The sequence below is a fragment of the Scatophagus argus genome, chromosome 20 (assembly GCF_020382885.2).
Source record: "Scatophagus argus isolate fScaArg1 chromosome 20, fScaArg1.pri, whole genome shotgun sequence".
NCBI classification, from domain to species: domain Eukaryota; kingdom Metazoa; phylum Chordata; class Actinopteri; family Scatophagidae; genus Scatophagus; species Scatophagus argus.
Genome location: NC_058512.1, coordinates 6811949 through 6829935, shown reverse-complemented (window position 1 = coordinate 6829935; position 17987 = coordinate 6811949). Strand labels below are relative to the sequence as shown.

The 17987-nt window shown below is 41.6% G+C and overlaps 1 protein-coding gene and 1 long non-coding RNA gene across 3 annotated transcripts in view; both read right to left on the bottom strand.

The window, feature by feature from the left end:
• Positions 1-1305: 1305 nt before the first annotated feature.
• On the bottom strand, positions 1306-5742 carry klf4 (Kruppel-like factor 4). The gene is made up of 5 exons (XM_046375366.1): positions 5448-5742; positions 5206-5317; positions 3679-4546; positions 2839-3009; positions 1306-2446 (listed from the first exon to the last, which is right to left on the bottom strand). The coding sequence occupies exons 1-5, from the start codon at positions 5450-5452 to the stop codon at positions 2271-2273; spliced, it is 1332 nt and encodes a 443-aa protein (XP_046231322.1). The 5' UTR covers positions 5453-5742; the 3' UTR covers positions 1306-2270.
• Positions 5743-10196: 4454 nt separating this feature from the next.
• Positions 10197-17987, bottom strand: part of LOC124052048 — a 30145-nt gene continuing 22354 nt past the window's right edge. For both annotated transcript variants that reach the window (XR_006841918.1, XR_006841917.1), the window contains exons 5-6: positions 17817-17910; positions 10197-12096 (exon numbers count right to left, since the gene is read on the bottom strand). This is a non-coding gene — a long non-coding RNA (uncharacterized LOC124052048). The remainder of the gene's footprint in view (positions 12097-17816; positions 17911-17987) is intronic.

The following is a 17987-nucleotide window of genomic DNA, read 5'->3' as shown; positions in this document are numbered from 1 at the left end:
CATCTAACCCACTTTTTACATAGTTTATTAGTTGCAAAATGCTGAATTACTTTAAAATCCTAATTCCCACAAAGCTGCAAGGAATAGAAGTTGGATGACAGAAGTCCCGATTGTGTTTAAATTGACCTATAGGGGGCGTCATACACCACATCATGTTTTCAATAAACTGTCAATAACAGGCTCTGTTCACTATTCCGAATATGTGTGACATGCATACCACAAAATGGGTGAATATCAGTGGCGTGCTTTTATTTTTTTACTGTGTAGCAACATATAAGGTTTGTTTTAAAACGTTTCTTGTAGTTTTCACAGTAGAAAAGTTTTACTACTTCTACCGGATGACTCACAACAGCTGAAATACACATTTAAGACCTCACTGCCCTAAATACAAAAGTTTCACTTCAAACGTAATCTCTTTCGTCACTAAATGCATTTGTGATGATTATTAGAACATAACTTCTTGTTTTTACTGCTTCTTTGTACTATTTAAGAAGTTTAAGATGTGTTTTGTGGGGTGTTATGATGTTGAGTTATATGGACATAAAAGTGTATGCGTGTTTGAAGCGAACACATAGCTGATCATTTGGAGGACAGAGGCAAACCTATTTAACAACTATTTAACATTAATCGTGGCAAAAAGAAATGCTATCTTATCTTCAGAAAATGATTCACGTCACATGACCTCAATGCTAAGAACAAGGTTGCTATTGTAAAGAACATCAGTTTTTTTTTTGTACAAAATGTCATATAACTTTTTGGTGAAAAAAATGCATGCAGCGAGATACAGCATACACTTATATCACACAGAATGCATAATCACATAGCAGAAACATATTAGGACACTATCTCACAGTTACATCTTAATGGGTTTTACTCATATTGTGCACCCGAGAGCTCCAGCTCATAGTGAGAGTCAGATTTGGTGTCACCCTTGAATGTCAACCAGTAACTTGCTTGTCCTCCCCATTCTTCCCAGTGACAGGTGGAAAGAGAACCCCACGGAAACAGGACATTGTAGGAACAATTTAAAAAAAAAAAAAAAAAATCTTTTTAACTGCAATATTGTGTTAGCTTGCCTGAAGCAATCTCACTATTATCAGGGGAGGTATTGTGAGTGAGCTATTGTTGCCTTTTAAATCTGCTTCTCCATTACACTACCAGGGAAATCTACAATCACTTTAAGTGCAAATGTTTAAGGAAACTCTTCGTGTCATTTTTTTATGTGACTAATGTTAACTTGATGGTTTCATGGTTTTGGTGAGATAATGATGAAGATATGGCTGAAGAGTATGAAGGTCGTTATGGTTTTCTTATTTCAAATACATTTTATTTTATTATACTGTAAAATACAAAACAATAACAAAGCATTTTATTCACAAATGTACAAAATTCAAGATTATATTACATATTTTGGCTATAAACAAAAAATCTTTGTTCAGAGTTCACTCATTCAATACAAAAATATGAATGTCTCATATAAATTATTGCACTTTGCAGCTGCAGTGCAGTGAAGATTGCCATCACCGTTTACAAGTGAAGTGTTCACCTGATTTAATTCTGATTGTGGAAGAGAGGTTTCAAAGAAACATATTAACAACCATATGGCACTTTTTCATAGTTTTCACCCTTTTTGTGTTTTTCCTCTTTTCTCTTATCTTTTTATCTTTGGTACCTTTTCTTTACAAAAAACCTTCAGAGTCACTGAGCACCATTCTGTATAAATTAACATTGTACCTGAAATTAAAGGAATTGCAGGTGAAATGTGTATATAAATATATATGTATTTATTAATACAGTATTTTGAACAGTGTGTAGTTGTTAACAGAGCCTGTATCGGCATGTTGCTGGTAGAAGGCCTCTGGAGATGTTTGTCTGTTGCTCCTGGTTTCCCTGACAGAAATACATTTCCAGTTAAAAGCTGTTGGCACCTGGTCCTCCAAGTTTTGTCGGTTAAATAAGACAAATTCCAGTTTGGTCCCTTTCATAAAAGTTTACAACCCTGGCTGAGAGGTCTTGTCAAGTCACCTGCACAATGTGCAAAGATGGGATCGAGAAACTCTTGGCTCTTGGGGGAGTAATGCTCTTTTTGCCGTGAACACCACAGCTTGTCTTGTTGCTTGAAGGCAAATTACGGTTTTAAGAAGTTTCAAGAAGTGTAGGTCAAAAGTTTGCCTTTTTTAATAGTTTTTTTTTTTGTTTGTTTGTTTTTTTTGGTTAGTTTTGTTTTGTTTAGTTTACTTTTTATGGAGCCTTCATTCCATTGCAAAGTCTCATAAGTGTCTCTTCATGTGGAGAGCAAGGTGGTCTGACCTTGAGAAGGCCCGGTCACATTTCTGACACTGAAATGGCCGGTGGCCTGTGTGTTTCCTGTAGTGGCGTGTGAGCTCATCCGAACGTGCAAACTTCCAACCACAGCCCTCCCAGTCGCAGTGGTAAGGCTTCTCCCCTTTGATGGAAACAATACACACATGGAGCAGTTAGTGCCAGACCGGAGGTTAAACTGGTCCAACCTTCCCCACCTTGAGGTAAAAAGAGGTCTGTCCTGTCCTGCAGCTAGAGTATAAAGGCCTATCTAATCAGCCTAGTGTTTGTATTTGAGCAGGGATCACTATGAACCTGTTACACCACACCTGCCAGACAACTCCCCTACCCCATCCCCCACATATCTAACCCCCATTCATGTCTCAATAATTCAATGTGTTGGCGTAACGGGCAAAACACGTTTAGGGTGGTAATTTGCCTCCTGCCGCCTGGGGGTGATATCACTTAATCAAAGGAAGCAAATAAAGAATGGCTGACAAAGCAGTGTAAAGACCATTTTAACATAAAGTTACATACCTGTGTGTGTGCGGTGATGTGCTTTGAGGTGGGAGCTCTTTGTGTAAGTTTTCCCACAGCCGACATAGTCACAGGTGTGTGTGGCCACTCTCTTCCTCGGCCAGGAGCGCCGACCACGTTTCGGTTTTGGTTCCTCCGCCAAGCAGTCTCCGCCGGAGATCATGAGCGGCTCTGCGGGGTCAAAAGATCATGATACGTACATATCAAATATTTGATGTATAAATGTGTCAGAAATATAATAAATAAGAGTAAAGCCACAGGGTCTCATGCCAGAAGGTTGTTTTGTCTTTTGGAGCTTTGGTAAAGAGAGCACTTAATCACATCAGACACGTGTTGATACACAGTTTTAGAATGTCAGTCATTTAGAAATATGTTTTTATGTAATCAACATTAATATGCAATACAAAATATCAGTCTTCTTCTAAAAGAACTTCGCCTAATACAATAGAACAATACAGATACTATGAAAACAACAGAATAACTGTACATTTAGTTAAACATCTGGTGATGTCTTATACCTATTTTAGCTAAAGAACTTCATGAGGAAACTGAGTTATGTTGTCCAAGGTCATTGAACATAGGTTTCAGGCCTTCTGAATTGCTGGTCTGGGGGTGTAATTGTAGCCCTTAAGGTTTAATGAGATGTACTTAAATAGACCCTGTATCCTTGTTCCTTGTCTCATTAATCTGTACTGTGTTTGTTTTGTCTCTGATTTTCTTTGACAAATGCAAAAAAATCCAAACAAATGCACATTTAAGTAAAGCATTCAGTAGCCACAAACACTACAAGAAAGTGTATGAAGTAGTTCTTAATAATGAGAAAGAGAAATGTGCGCTAACCTTGATACTGCATGGAGGATGGCTGAGGGTAGGGGGTGTAGCCCTGTGGGGAGCTATGGTGGTATCCCTGGGGAGGTAGACTGATCTGAGAGTGAGGATGGCTCAAGACCTGGTGCTCCCGGCTCAGAGGATGGTCAGGGGAGAGGGAGGAGGATGACGATAACCTGCCACCTGTCATGGATCGCCCTCCGCCAGGGAAGCCGTGTGGGTCTAAGTGGCCAGGGCGCTGCTGCTGGCTCCCTCGGCCCTGGGAGTTTACCCCAAGGTGTAGGTCTATGGGCTGCGAGATGGTGCAGTTGCCGGGGTTCTCTTGCTTTATCCTGTGGCATGTAAAGGACGGCGAGGCGCGTGAAGGAGTTGGGTCTGACACAGCATTAACGCAGGCCTTGCTTACGCTCACACCTTGGCTGTATTCTCCCATGTCCATTGTTGTCTTGACCACGAATTTGCCATGGAGGCTGGTGGGGTGGAGGTACGCTGGATCCAACTCGGGTCTCATGAGCTCTGCCACAAAGCCTCCAGAGGGCGAGACATCACTGATATCGGGGATGGTATAGAGCAGCTCGCTGGCAGTGCCCTGAGGGGAGGGGAGAGGGTAAGATGAGGAGAAAGAGCCAGGGGAAGGAGACAGGGCCTGGGCAGAGCTGCATGCCATGGCCTCCTCCTGCTGTTGCTGTTGCTGCTGCTGCTGCTGCAGCATGGAGTTAGAGAGAATGAAGTCGTAGTCCAAGTCCAGGTCAAGCTCTGTGTGTTTTTTGGACATGGTGGGGCTTGTTGTGCTGGTGGCAGTGGGGTGGTCTGGGTCAGAGCAGCTGCTTTCGGTTGGCACACTGGGTCTCTTAAGAAGGGACAACTCCTCCTTCCATCTCTAGAGGAAAGTTACAGAGGTATTAATGACTGTACTCATAAAAGCTGTGTGTGTGTTATGTTACTGTGTTTATAAGATGCAGGCGGCAACCAAGAAAATCACACTTAAGCTCTTCCTCCTTAGAAATTCTTATTTTGAACGGATAAGGACATAAAGCACGAGCCAAAGCTTCAATAAGGAAAGGCTCTGGATCTGTGATGAAAAGTGACTATGACAGCTCAGCTACACAGCTAAGTCTGTTGTAGCAAGTGTCCTTGGCACAGAGCACTTCCTAGAATACAGATTATTGCCAATTGCACAGAAAACGCACCCAAAAGCCCAAGTGGTGGCATAGTAAGTACATTTGGTTAAATGATCAGACTCTGACTGAAAAGATTCGTGCCACCAACTTGTAGCCTAATAATAACTCACGGTTAAGAAAATAAAATCTGCAGTGTCCCATGTGCGCTTCCACGGGCTCTGGAAACCTACTGGAGTAGCCTATGTAAACTGGTGCACGCCCCAACAGAGTGTGGTGTCAAGCCCTCATAATAACACACTGGAAAACAGCTACACTGTAAATAAACTGCACAGGCTACATAATTCACCCTCACGGAGTCGCTGGTGCCCGTGGCTATGTGGCATGCGTATGCAGTAAGAAGTGACCACAGGCTACTCACTAAATTGGCACTTCCTATGGATTTACTCTTGACTGCGGGACCGCTGGCAAACGTGGATATCGATGGCAGAAGTGTCCCACCTAAAGCCATCTCGACGTCATTTGGAGGCTGCCTGAAATTAAAGAGAAAATATCGTAAATCCTTGTGGAGAGATCCTGGAGCCAGCAGCGCAGACGGTTGTAGTCCCCAAGTGAATGCTGATCAGTCAAATGTTGTTTTTAAAAGTTTCTCAAGGTCCACACCTCATCGGTGAGAATCTTGTCTGTGGAGTCCTTGCGGCTGCTCTTCGGCGTGCCTGCACTGCGTTTTGGTTAAATATCCCCGGGTTTAAAGTTTCTGCTCCGCGTCGCGCGTTACGCTATATTCCAGTACATGCTGCCATTGATAGTCGCACCGGGTTGAAGAAGCCAGACAGATTCTGAAGGCAGTTTTGAACGGGAAGACGGAGAGGCGACATACGGAGTGAGTGTATGTGTGTGTGTGGGGGGGGAGGGAATCCCTTGCGCCTGTTGTCATGCAGCAGACCGGCAGGCTGAACTGAGGAAACCGCGTGAGAGGTATCCTTAAATCATTGGAGCAGGACACGCCTTCGTTGCCTCGCAACATCGGGAAAACATTAAAGCGAGGGAAGGAGCACGTGGGGGGGGGGAGGCTGGTGTCGAGCGCGGAAGAGAGAGAGAGAGAGAGAGGGAGGGAGGGAGAGAGAGAGAGGTTTGTTTGTATTCATAGCAACGGTGAATGTGGGTGAAGAAGCGCAACTACTCAGACTGACTGAAATAAGAGAAAGAGCGAACTTTAATTTGATGCGTGCGGGGTCACGTGCAGGCACAGGCATCACCTGAATGGACAAAAGCGTTAGACATTCACCAGCGTCATTAGCTGCTTAAAAAAATAAACTCAGGCTACAAGAGTAGGCAAATGGTGAACTTAGTCTTTATCATACAATAACGCGATGTTCTCAATCTGTAATAATGTGCGCGTTAATTTGCTGACAAGTCATAATTGATACTAAGGATTATATCAGGAGTAGCTCACTGCGGGCACCTGTTGGATTCGTACAAGACTGGAAAGCAATACGGGCATTCCCGCACAATGCAACACATGCACACATTTTTTAATTTGTTACTATAAAAATTATTAAGCCTGACATAATATCATAACAACATTTTTAGTCTTACCATTAGTTTTATGCAGAAACGCAATGCACACATGCATAGACAAAGGAATTATGCACATCGCTCTTAAAGTCTTTCTTATCTTAAGACAAATGTGATTTATGGGAACAATTCTGGGCTACTGTGTGTCTACATGTTAGAGTCAGGCTTCTTGAAACAGGCGCTTGCTTTATTAATAAACAACATTGATTGACTTTCCTTACAAATCCCACTCCTGCCCAATGCTAAAAAAAAAAAAAAAAAAGACATATAAAAACACTACGGCATATTTATGAAAATTAAAATCCCGAGAACTGTTCGGTGTTCAGTTTGAATTGGGTTCAGGCAGTGTTTGCTCAGAGTTAGCGAGCTAACACAAACCTCTCTGTCCAACATTATTAGACACATTTACTCAAGAGTTCGGTGTAAGAGCAAACAAAGCACTCGCAAGTGATCCTGCTGCATCAGGATCTTGTCCGTTAGGCATGTCAACAAACATGCCGTCACTTCAGCAGGACACATTTACTGTCAGTGGATGTTGGTTTCTTCATTCAAAGTTTTCATTTGCATGAATGCACATTGCTTTGGTTGGCAAACAAAAACTGGTGGGAAAAATATAGACTTATAAAGACTTATAATAGCATGGGAAGTTTGCAAATAGAATGCATATCCTGTTAGCCCATGATTTGTTGTTTGATATATTAACAGTAAGACACTTATTCCAGTATATCCAAACAGTAGTGTTTGCTTTGTCTTCAGCTGACTTTTCCAATTAATGATTGACTTTCCCAGTGAGAAGTGATGGCTTTGGCTTTGTCTAAACTACGTCTCTTGTTTTTGAAGACCTGTTTCCTACAGCAGGTAGGAACACAATGAAAGCTATGCCATTATATCCACGTTCTTTCTGGCGGGAGATAATGGTTTTGAAATTGATCCCGAAAACAAAGACTTGACTTTGACAACTGACGTGCTCTGCATCGCAATAATGGCACAGAAAGGGTGAAATAGAGAAAAGAGATAAAGGAAGCGAAAAACGACACCACTGTCCGCTTTTCCTGGCACAATGTGAAAGTCATGGTGATTTAGTAACTCACTCCAAGCCCTTGTATGGATTATGTTAATGCAACACTTAAAGTATTATCTAAATGTAGTGAGAATACGAACGCGCACGCTGTATTACCCTGCCCACAATGAATCATTTCAATTGTTGCACTGTTCCAGATTTTGACATTATGTCAAAGGCGCCGGTGACCTAACTGTAGAATCGGATGTGGAGATATTGAGGTAATGTTATTGTATCAACAAGGATAGCTGTTCGGCACTGACGCGATACTTAAGAAGTGTCATATTTTCCTCTCATTAACTTCATCGAGTGTCCTCATATTGTTGTTTCTGTGTGGATCAGGTGTGGAGCGCCTTCAATATCAGTAGTGTTTTAAAGGTGAGCTCAGGTGTCTTTCTCGGCTGAGAGTTTCGACTACTTAGACGCTTACGGCCGGCATATTCTGCGTTCATCCTAATATACAAATCAAGCAGAGTTGATAATCCAGTGGCACGGTTATGAACATTGATATTATGTGAATAGAGTGTAAGTAGTCAAATAACTCGACTTCACAAGTGTTTGGGCTTGTCCCCCCTTTGGTGTGCATGCGACTGACATGGTTTCCACCGGTGTCCCTCACTTAAGTTCCCCCTCTTGGAAAGCACCCAAGTGAATATGAGTACCAGCGGATCATAACTCCAGATATTGAGGTTTTCAGTGCTCTCTTCCAGATGCTGTTCAGTAATTAAAAAATAGCTTTCATTCTTTCCTTAATTCTTGAAAGCTGAGTCAAGCTTTTCTTATTCTCAGTGCTGCACTTCCCTCCACTCCACCTCACATTAGCTCTAATATAATCATACATGGAGGACTTTCTGTCTGTTTTGTCACCCTGCGCGAAGCCAAACAACCTTTGAAGAACTCGGGAAACAAGGCCCAGACTATAACTCTAATTGTAATAATCTTTTCCTCGGGCACCACAGGGTTTTTTGTTTGTTTACTTTCTTTTTTGAACAGCAGTGTTTTAGGGTGTTCAGGATTCACAGGAGTCACAAAGAATTTGAAGACTTGACTGACTGAAACTGCACAAGCTGTGTTTATATTTGACACCAGTTAATGAACTACTATTTATACACAACAAGGCCTTTAAATATTTTAAATTGCTAGGCTGAAAAATGATTTTAAGTGTACATACGTGACTGAAATCAGGTCATGTACAACATTCACAATGCAAGTTGTGTGGGTTGATTATAACATCACTTAAGTGTCCATTTGCGATCGTTATTGTCAGACCTTTAACACTCCTCTGAGATAAGCAGTGATTATCTGGAATGACTGACCAGGACTGTTTAACTTATTCATTTTTAATTATCTAAAATGGTCTGTGATGACAAAGCACCTGCCGAATCCAGGCCTGGTGTGCAGCTCAGCACAGTTGTTAGGCCTACAGATTTCACCACACCTGTTACTGTGGTCCAGACATTCAACAGCGAGCGCAAATAAAGTACAAAAATGATCACAGTGACAGAAATTAGCTCTGGTCATTTTTTTATTACAAAATTGTCTTGTATTTGTTTTCCAACGGGCTGCTACGCTAACAGACGGGGCCGGTTGACAGTTCTGCTACGTGACGCTATGCATATGGATGAGGCTGAGTCAGTGGGAGCTGTTTGTTTAGACAATCTCAGCCAAGCCTCTATAGCTGGACAAAGCTGTGGCCGGGCTGAGGTGCAACCAGCCAACCCTGAGCTTTCATCCTCTCATATAATTTACTGGGCTTCCCCAGGGATAGGAAAATGTGGCTGAGGTATGGGTTGGTGGTCGTGGTCACGTTGAAAGGCTTGTGTTAAGTGAAAAGGGTGTAGAAGAGGAAGCAGAGAAAGGGAGAAGTCAGCGAGAAAGAAACTGAGAGGGAAGAGAGAGCTCCTGCCGGGCGGCAGGCTGTCCAGCCTTTGCCTGCCCTGGGATTCCTCGGCAGCCTTAAATATGCCAGTTATTTTTAACCAGCGACGTAACAGGGCCCAGCGCCGGCCCCTCTGTTACAATATTTCCTTTTTGTCAGGAGGGGAAATGGAGGGGAGCCACACTTCCTAGTCACATGATTCAGCTCAGGCGGTCGAATAAGAGACATACAAGAGGGGAAGTTGGGAAGAGCGAGCGAGGGGAGGAGTGGGAGCTTGGTTGGCTGCTTCATACCCACACCAGCTCACATATACACTCGGCACCTCCTTTCTCCAAAGTTCTCCCCCTCAGCTGGCCAGATGAGGCAGTCTGTTTTAATCAGATGCTCAGACGTCAGAAGCCAAAGGGACTACAGCAAAGATTGGCGTTCGTGAGCTACGGAGGAAATGAGAGCGTGGGTACAGCACATCAACAGACAGAGGGGTGGGGGGAGGGCCCTGTGACGTCAGACCAGGGACCCGCCAGGATTAGAAGCCTCTAAAAAGAAAAGGCCTGGGTCTGGGCTGCCAGAGCTGGAGAAAATGTGTTTCTCTGTCTGACATGGGAGAATCAGGGACTTCCCATGAGCTCACCTTGTTGACATACAGAGAACTTGGACTGGTTCATGTCTCAGTCTGCACTACCAGCAAGAGTTAGTACCAGCCTCACATCTCACACTGAAACGTCTGACTGATTTGTATTGCTTCACTTCCACAGCCGACAGGTCAGTTAAACGGATGAGCATGCAGAAAACGCCAGTCTTGATTTAGTTTAAATACACATAAAGTCAGTGGATGTTTGTCTAATATAGACACACTAAAAAACTTAAACTCGTGTCAATATTTCCTTTGCAGTTTTGAACAGCTCAAAATATACTGGAGACAGTTTTAATGTGAAACTCCTAAAAATGTAAAAACTGTTTAGCACTGGGTCAGAATAACCATATTTGAGTAAATAATTAAACTTTAACATATAGAAAATAACTCTGGGTCAAAATACCCTGGGTTCAGCCTCAGAGAGTAACGCATTTCTGTATCCATGGAGTGTCAAACTGAAACATGTTTTTATAAATCTAAAATATCAAATAACTTTAAAATATCTTCCACCTTAGTTTGTTTGTAGGGTTTAGGAATGAAATAACAATAAAAAAAATGTGAATTCTTGATGACTAATAGTCTCAGACTTAAAAGAGCTGGATATTAAGTTATACTGAATCCGTCAACTTGATTCCTTATGCTTATACACAGCAGTGTCCTTGATAAAATAGATACTAGGTGTGCTATCTATCCAAAGGGTGAAGACACCACAATATAAACATGGAAAGGAGCTTGATTCCGCCGGTACTTTAATCACATTTGCAAACGCTGCTTCAGACACGGGTCATCTGAGGTTGAATACCAGTCAGCAGCATCTGTCAGCTATAAAAGGGATCTGGCAATCAATTCTTTGGTATCACTTTCAAAGTTTCGACACAATAGGAGACAATTAACTGAGCTCTAAAGAGGCCAAGTCTTCTGTGGCTAAAGTACAGGTGCAGGAAACAAAACAAATGGAATAGGAACAATCTGAGAAATCAGAATAACATGTGGTAAACACAGACAAACTGCAGCAGAAAAGGAATATGGCATTCACCAGCTGAAGCTAACCAATGGAGATACAGTATGTTGTAAATTTATAGCACATTGTTCCAAATTTCAGCTAATCAGCAACTTAATATGACCCACATCTGTCGCCATGCTAGCAGTAAAAGCAATTTATCTTAAAATATTTCCATTATTTTGTCTACCGCTGTTTCTGTGTCTCTTAACATATATTCCAGAGCTGTAGAACAATCAAATTTAACACAAACCATTTCAGTCATGCTTGTACCATAAAAGCTGAGCGTACAGGCTGTCAGTAAACTAAGACCACATCTTTACAATGTTAGAGAGGTTCCTATAGAAACATGTGAGCGCTAAAGTTTTTTTATTCAACTCCGTATCATACCACTGCTGCACAGCAATTACGGCAATCACCAGCATTCTCAAGCCTCTGAGATCGCCCTGGCATCGATTCAGAGGCAGCTAATGGGTCCTCTGTGCTCTCAGTGCACTGCTGTCAAACCGTGGCTGTCACATTTTTGCAACACTTGATTAAATCTTTATGTTTGTGGAATTTGAGATACAGCGTGATAAAGGCTCGGTGGTTCAGCGATACAGACACATAGCCTACAGTTTGTGATTTACTGAGCTTTGAATCGCACTTGGAATTTTAAACATTCAGGCAAGTAAATTCTGAGCTCTTTGGCAGATTTTGCCAAAAACTGAATACATTAAATGTAGAGGTTTTACAGTTAAAACTGTCCCATAGCCTATACGTTGTGTGCTGATGATGTCCAGACTGGCTGAACACCACTGAGTGAAGACCTGCAGATAAAGAGTTTGGCATTATAATATGCAGAAATCCATGAGGTAATTATTGTCAGATTTCAGGGTAGTAGGCCTCTGCTTTTCTGAGAAGGTGTGGACTCTCCTGTTTTCCCACTGGGAGTGGTTGGGAATGTGTGACCTTTTCCACGGATCGCCAATTTTTCAGGTCCTGGATTAAGTCTCTGGAAACATACCTGCAACTGGTGCAACCATTCGGAGACATAAAATGACAATAATAATTGTGAATACCAGAACTTGGGCGCTGTACGATGATCCATGGTTTGTAGGAGAGAGGAGACAGTCTTGCTGGGAAACTCCCGTCGCTGAAAGCAGGGAACTCCTAATAAATCTGCTGTGCAATAAGAGAGGAGAAACATAAATGTCACCACTGCTTCTCCCAACCTCCCTATGGTATCAACTTTAATATTCAAGCATAAATCTGGGAACTAGATGGCAAAACTTTGGAAGAGCTGAAAAAAAAACAGGAATGTTGTGAAAGACTAAGAAGAGAGACATGGAAAATTAGAGTCAGAAAAATACTTTAAAGTTCAAATCCAAAGTTATTTCTTGCTTTTTCTCTCACTCAATACTATTAATTTTCCGTCCTCTGTACGTATATAATCCCCACTAACAGGCAAACAACTTTTATAGTGACATTTTCAAGCCAAGTGTCCAAATCAAATCAGAAATGGCACATTGTGGTAACCTTAATCAAACTACAAATCATTTCAGACTGATCGTCCCCACTGGAATGCTGAGGAAAGAACAATACTTGACAGGCCCAATTTAAGTGATAGCCTCTCCAGTCTGACGTTTTATTGACATCATGCTGAGTCTAATTGAGGAGGGGGGTTTCAGTAACTCAAACCAGATGGGCCACCAGCTCATGAACTAACAGCCCCCCTCTTTCTCTCCACCCGTTCTTACTCACTGTCTCTCTCTCTCTCTCTCTCTTACACTCAGAGTTATTTGGGCTCAATGAAATACTATTAAATAAATGTCATAAAATTGACTGTTTGGTCAAATTTAAGTTGATTGTAAGAATTTGATACCATGCCATTTATCATAAAGACACTTGAAGCTGGCAGGGGGAAGAAAGTGGTGAAAGCATTATCTTTGCATGTCAGACTCCATGGATTTTATATCAAATTGTCTTTTGGGGATAAACTAATGAATCCTCTTGAGTTAAACAGTTCGGCATTTTGGGAAATGTGCGCATTTGCTTCCTTGTCAAGTGTTAGATGAGAAGATCGAGAACCATTCTCAAGTGCATGGTCTCAATCTTCTCTGCCAGAAAGCAAATGAGCATATTTCCCAAAAATTTCAAACTATTCCTTTGAAGCCAAAGTAAAGTTCCAATCCAGAGTATTAACACACACATGTGCACACATAATACAGAGAGAGAGAGCTACTACACAGGCTGTTCATTAGACACATGGATTTAATGAGTCTGAAGAGAAAACTGGCTGTTAGAAATGAACTAAATTAGTAGGTCCACATTCTTAACAACCAAAATGGGAAATTTGCCACATCAGCAAAACACTCTTCATTTGTGGGCATTTTTGAAAAGACATCAGACGCTTTCTGATTTCATACCCACTGTGATCAATAGTGAATGCATTAAAGTAATTTCAGCAACTTTTAATGACATTCATGATGCAGCTTGTAGGCTATGGTACTGTAATCAGATAGACTTGAGGAGGGAAAAAAAAAAAGAAAACTCAGAGAAGTTCTTAAGAATTAGATTAGGATTCCCTTGGCAAAAACCTTCCACATAAATGCCCATAAATATGACACAAGCATGGTAATCATTAAAGCTTGGCCATCGGTGGAAATACATGTAAGTCTGCTTTAGCACTCTGAATAGTGTGTTTCTTGCCCACAGATTTTATTGATCTTTGGTGGGAAACTGGCTAAATTGTGTAAAGATGGCCTAAAAGAGAAGTACAGGAAACACTGGAAAAAGCGGTTGGACCACTGGAACTGATGCGAGATCAGCACTTGATCCCAGTCACATTGGTTCTCTCATTTTTCAGCTGCTGGCACGGGAACACTGAACATTCGCCACGACAGAACAACAAATATTTAACTATATTAACCTATCAATTTTAGTCTTTGAGAGATGGGCAAATACATTTATTAAACCACTAATTTATTTGCTGTGACTTGAGCCCGTTTTATTTTCCTCTCTGCCTTGAATTTGCATGCATGTTTGTCCGTCAGGGGCATACTCTCCATTGGAGGAGATTGTGAGCTGTAATGGTAGCGGATCACAGAGTGGTACTCAATCAAATGTGAATTTTTTTTAGCAGAGCAGAGTCCTGAGCATAAATCCAAGCACTAAATGTGAAACTGGTGCCCAAAAACTTTCACGAAAAGCAGGTAATCACACGTCATTGTTTGACATATGGCAGCTGAGAGAGCATGGTGAGATTTTAAGTGAGACAATGTGTGTGTTTTTTTTTTTGTTTCTTTTAACATGTTTTGCTGGCCATTGCCTCCACAAGTTGCAGTGTTCAACGCATAATTTGCTGCAAAGTTGCCATTTTGCCTGCGTGAACAGGCCAAATTGGATTCTGAGTAGACGCCAGTTTTGTTGGAGGAATCCTGTGCTTCCACAATTGTTTTAAATGAATGCTTTCATCAGTTGACAGACTCAAAATGATTTGGATAATTATCTTAAAACATATCTAACTTTTTTCCTCACTCTGTGCTTTTCCAGTGAGCCACCAGACTTTTTAAGAGAACTGTGTGACTCACACAGCGGTTGTGTTTCTAACTATGTGACCTTGCTGCCCTGCGTTGGTTTAAAGACTTTATAGCTGGAGTGGAAGCTCTCCAGGTTGTTGACTGTGGGAGAGAATGTGTATGGACTTATTCCACTACCCGACAATGCCAAGCTACAGTACAGTATGCCTGCTCACATGCATGGCAGACGTGAGCTAGCTTCATCTGCACCAGGGAAAATGTGATGCAGGACGCTGTGCTGTGGTGAGATGTCGACATATTATGGAACTTGACAAAAAGCCAGTAAGACGTGGGCATACAAACACCATGTAAGCATATGCGTGCACACACACACTCGTACACACCTCTGCTCTCAATGCTAAGGGAAAAATACAACTTTTTGTTTGCCTTGGAGGCTTCGGCACCAGTGTCACCATGTTCACATACAGCAAGAAAAAGTAATTTTGCTATTTAAAGCACACCCATTTTAACAATAATAGGCTTATTCAGCTGGCCTTGTATTTGCATTTTCTTGCTAAATAAGTAAGGGACTCTTTTCAGCTTAGAGCAAACAAGTGCATGAGATGAATCCACTATGTGCAGGATGACGTGAAGAGAAGAACAGTTAACAGTGTGTGTGTGTGTGTGTGTACTGGTTGACTGAGGTGTCATTAGGCCTAAACGGTTGCGTTATGCTGCTCACACATGCCCAGGAGCTTTGAGTATCTTCACCTCCTCGCTCAGCATGTGCATGTGCTTGTGTGTGTCTGAAGCAGACGTGAATAAAGAAGCAGTGTATTGTATACCTGAGAAGATTATAGTTTAGTGTGCTGGTTTTTCTCCTCTGTCACAGAGCTGGTAGCCACTGCAGGGAGGATATAAAGCTATTTTTGGAGCAGCTCACCTCTGTTTCCCCTCTGGGTTCAGACTGCTCCAGAGGACTGTAAACATGGCCACGTTATAATAATCTTTATTTAGAAAGATGTTTTTACAGTTGTTTTCTTATAGCCTGTTTGTATTTTTTTCCTAATTCTGGTCAACTACTCTTTGTAATAACAAAATTAGACTAGAAGTTATTTGCCAAGATCTGGGAACACACAGCATCTCTGTGAAGCTGTTCCTAAACCGAAAACTAACATCAGCATGCTAACGTCCTGACAATGAAAAAATCATGCTAAAATGCTGATGTTAAGTGGGTGTAATGTTTGACTTGTTAACCATATTTGTTTAGCATGTTAGCATGCTAACATTTGCTACCCAGCACTAGACAGCCTCAGCTGGTGACATTCCTGTCCATGGTTTGCAGCTATTTGGTCATAAACCAAAGTATTGAACAATTAGATTTGACCCAGTGATTGCATTAGATGAAGAGTCAGGTAATCACCAAAGTGATTACAGTTCATCCCTACGGGATCATAAACGTCCCCACAAAATGCCATGGAAATCCATCAAATACATTTCAGTCTGCACAAAGGGTCAAAAATATGAAAACAGGACCCAAACTGTAATAAACTATAATTATCCTTTATAGTAAAGTACACAGCAACCTCATTTCATGGATGATAGATTAGATTAAAATATAATCTCTTTCACATACCATAACGACTTTCCTCTTTTTTTTTTCCAAATTTCTCCTCATTTCCTGTTGGTTTAATTTTTCTTCATATATACCGTAATATGAAGGTACCGCAATGTGCACTCATACCTCTCATCAACACATCCACCCGACTTAACTTGCATTCCATAACAAAGAATCCAGATTGTGTAACTGTCTGTCAAACCAGTTTTTTTTTCTTCTCCTCACTATGTTAATACCTCACCACAAAGCTGCAGAGGGAGGGAGGACCCTCCCCTCTGTGACTCATTCTGATATGTGCGTAAGCAACCACTACAGATCTGAGAGTAGTATTCCATTACTCTTACTATTATTATTGTCTTCATCCTCATCCTCATCCCCGTTGTTGTGCTGTTCGCACCCACTGCCAGGCTGGTGTAAATGACTGCTGTGTTCAAAAACAATAACAGCAACGCACCGTGGCAGCCAGGTTACATCATAATGTATGCATCTCCATGGAAATGGTAAACTGTTTAGTTTCTCTCTTTCTCGCAGTGTAGCCTTTTACTTGTAAGAAAGAAAGGAGCCTGAAACTGATAAACTGGTAAAGCAACTACAGAACAAGACAACAAACAGGAACAGGGGAAACACAGACAGATGTGAGGGTTGAAAGAGTTCTCAAGAAGAGAAAAGGGGGATGCAGAGGGAGGAAAAAGGGGGATGATGGAACTAGAGGGAAAGATTTGAAGAGTGCAAAAAAAAAAGAAATTCAGGTGCTGTGTACAGAGTAACACAACTGTGGGTCAAAGAAAGATCATTTTTTGAGGGGGTTTTCCATTGAGCTGACAGTCTCTGTAGTATTATGTCACTCTTACAGTCCCATTAAGCCATAATGAGGGTGTTACTGAAATTATAATGTCATGGTGGACGCTGCCAGCAATACTATTACACTTGGCTTCACAAAGTATCAAAGCAGTCACTGTATCAGCTTGTCCATATGACATATATACAACACAGCTCTAGTAATTTTCTAAAATTGAGGAAAAACCCCTTAAGAATGTAGAAATTTGACTTCAGATCAGATCAGAGTTTGACACCATCCATAGTTGGGACATGTTAAGTGAGCTTGAAGGCACAGAAACCACGTCAGATGCCATCGTGAGAGAGAAGCTAGGGCACAGGGCCAAAGAGTAAATATTCACTTGACGATAATGTGCGTGCCGATCTGGTGTACACACCCTCAGCCCACAGATAGGAACAGCCTTTTATCTTAAACTGCACACACACACACACACACACACACACACACACACACACTGGCTCAGTAACAGTGAATGGACAGGAAAGTAGAAACACTGAACAGTGAGAAAATGCTGATCAGGCATCTTCAGGGAGTATGGAAAATATCAAAAATAATGATATGGTAAAAATGCAATATATGACTTAGGTGGTTTAAATCATTGCAGAAATTTAAGCTCAGACTCATACTGCATGTGACATACTGTGCCCACATTAACTAAAAATACACCAGAGAGTCTAGGGGGGCTTCTCTCATTTCACTTTAGGTGTTAAAGTGACTTTAGCTGCTTGCTCACACATTAGTGGATTCTTTTCAGACCTGAAAAAGCACTGATATACCTCAGCTTTAGAATCGCTGTAAAAACTCTAAATATGGAAATATGGCAAAGGAAAGAAGCCAAGCAAAAGCAATGAAAACCCACTTCTCATAAATTAAGCTTGTTAATTAAAATAGATGTTAAATGCTCTGACCACTTGTCATTCCTTACCTAAATGCTGTGATGGCTTTTTCTGTTGGATACTTCATAATGGGCCTTATTCAGCTCCTTTGCAAAAGGCGGCCTTTTTTCAGAGGACCACGGCCTGAAAATGTGAGAAACAGAGACAGTTTTTGTCACTGAGGGGAGCAAGTTGATGCTTATCGTCATTTCTGTGCGCCA

Coding starts and splice junctions, on each gene's coding strand:
- klf4 (XM_046375366.1), bottom strand. Junction 4,547..5,205: donor CCATAGGAAGTGCCAATTTA/GTGAGTAGCCTG, acceptor ACTTTCCTCTAG/AGATGGAAGGAGGAGTTGTC. Junction 3,010..3,678: donor ATCCTCCATGCAGTATCAAG/GTTAGCGCACAT, acceptor TTGACCCCGCAG/AGCCGCTCATGATCTCCGGC.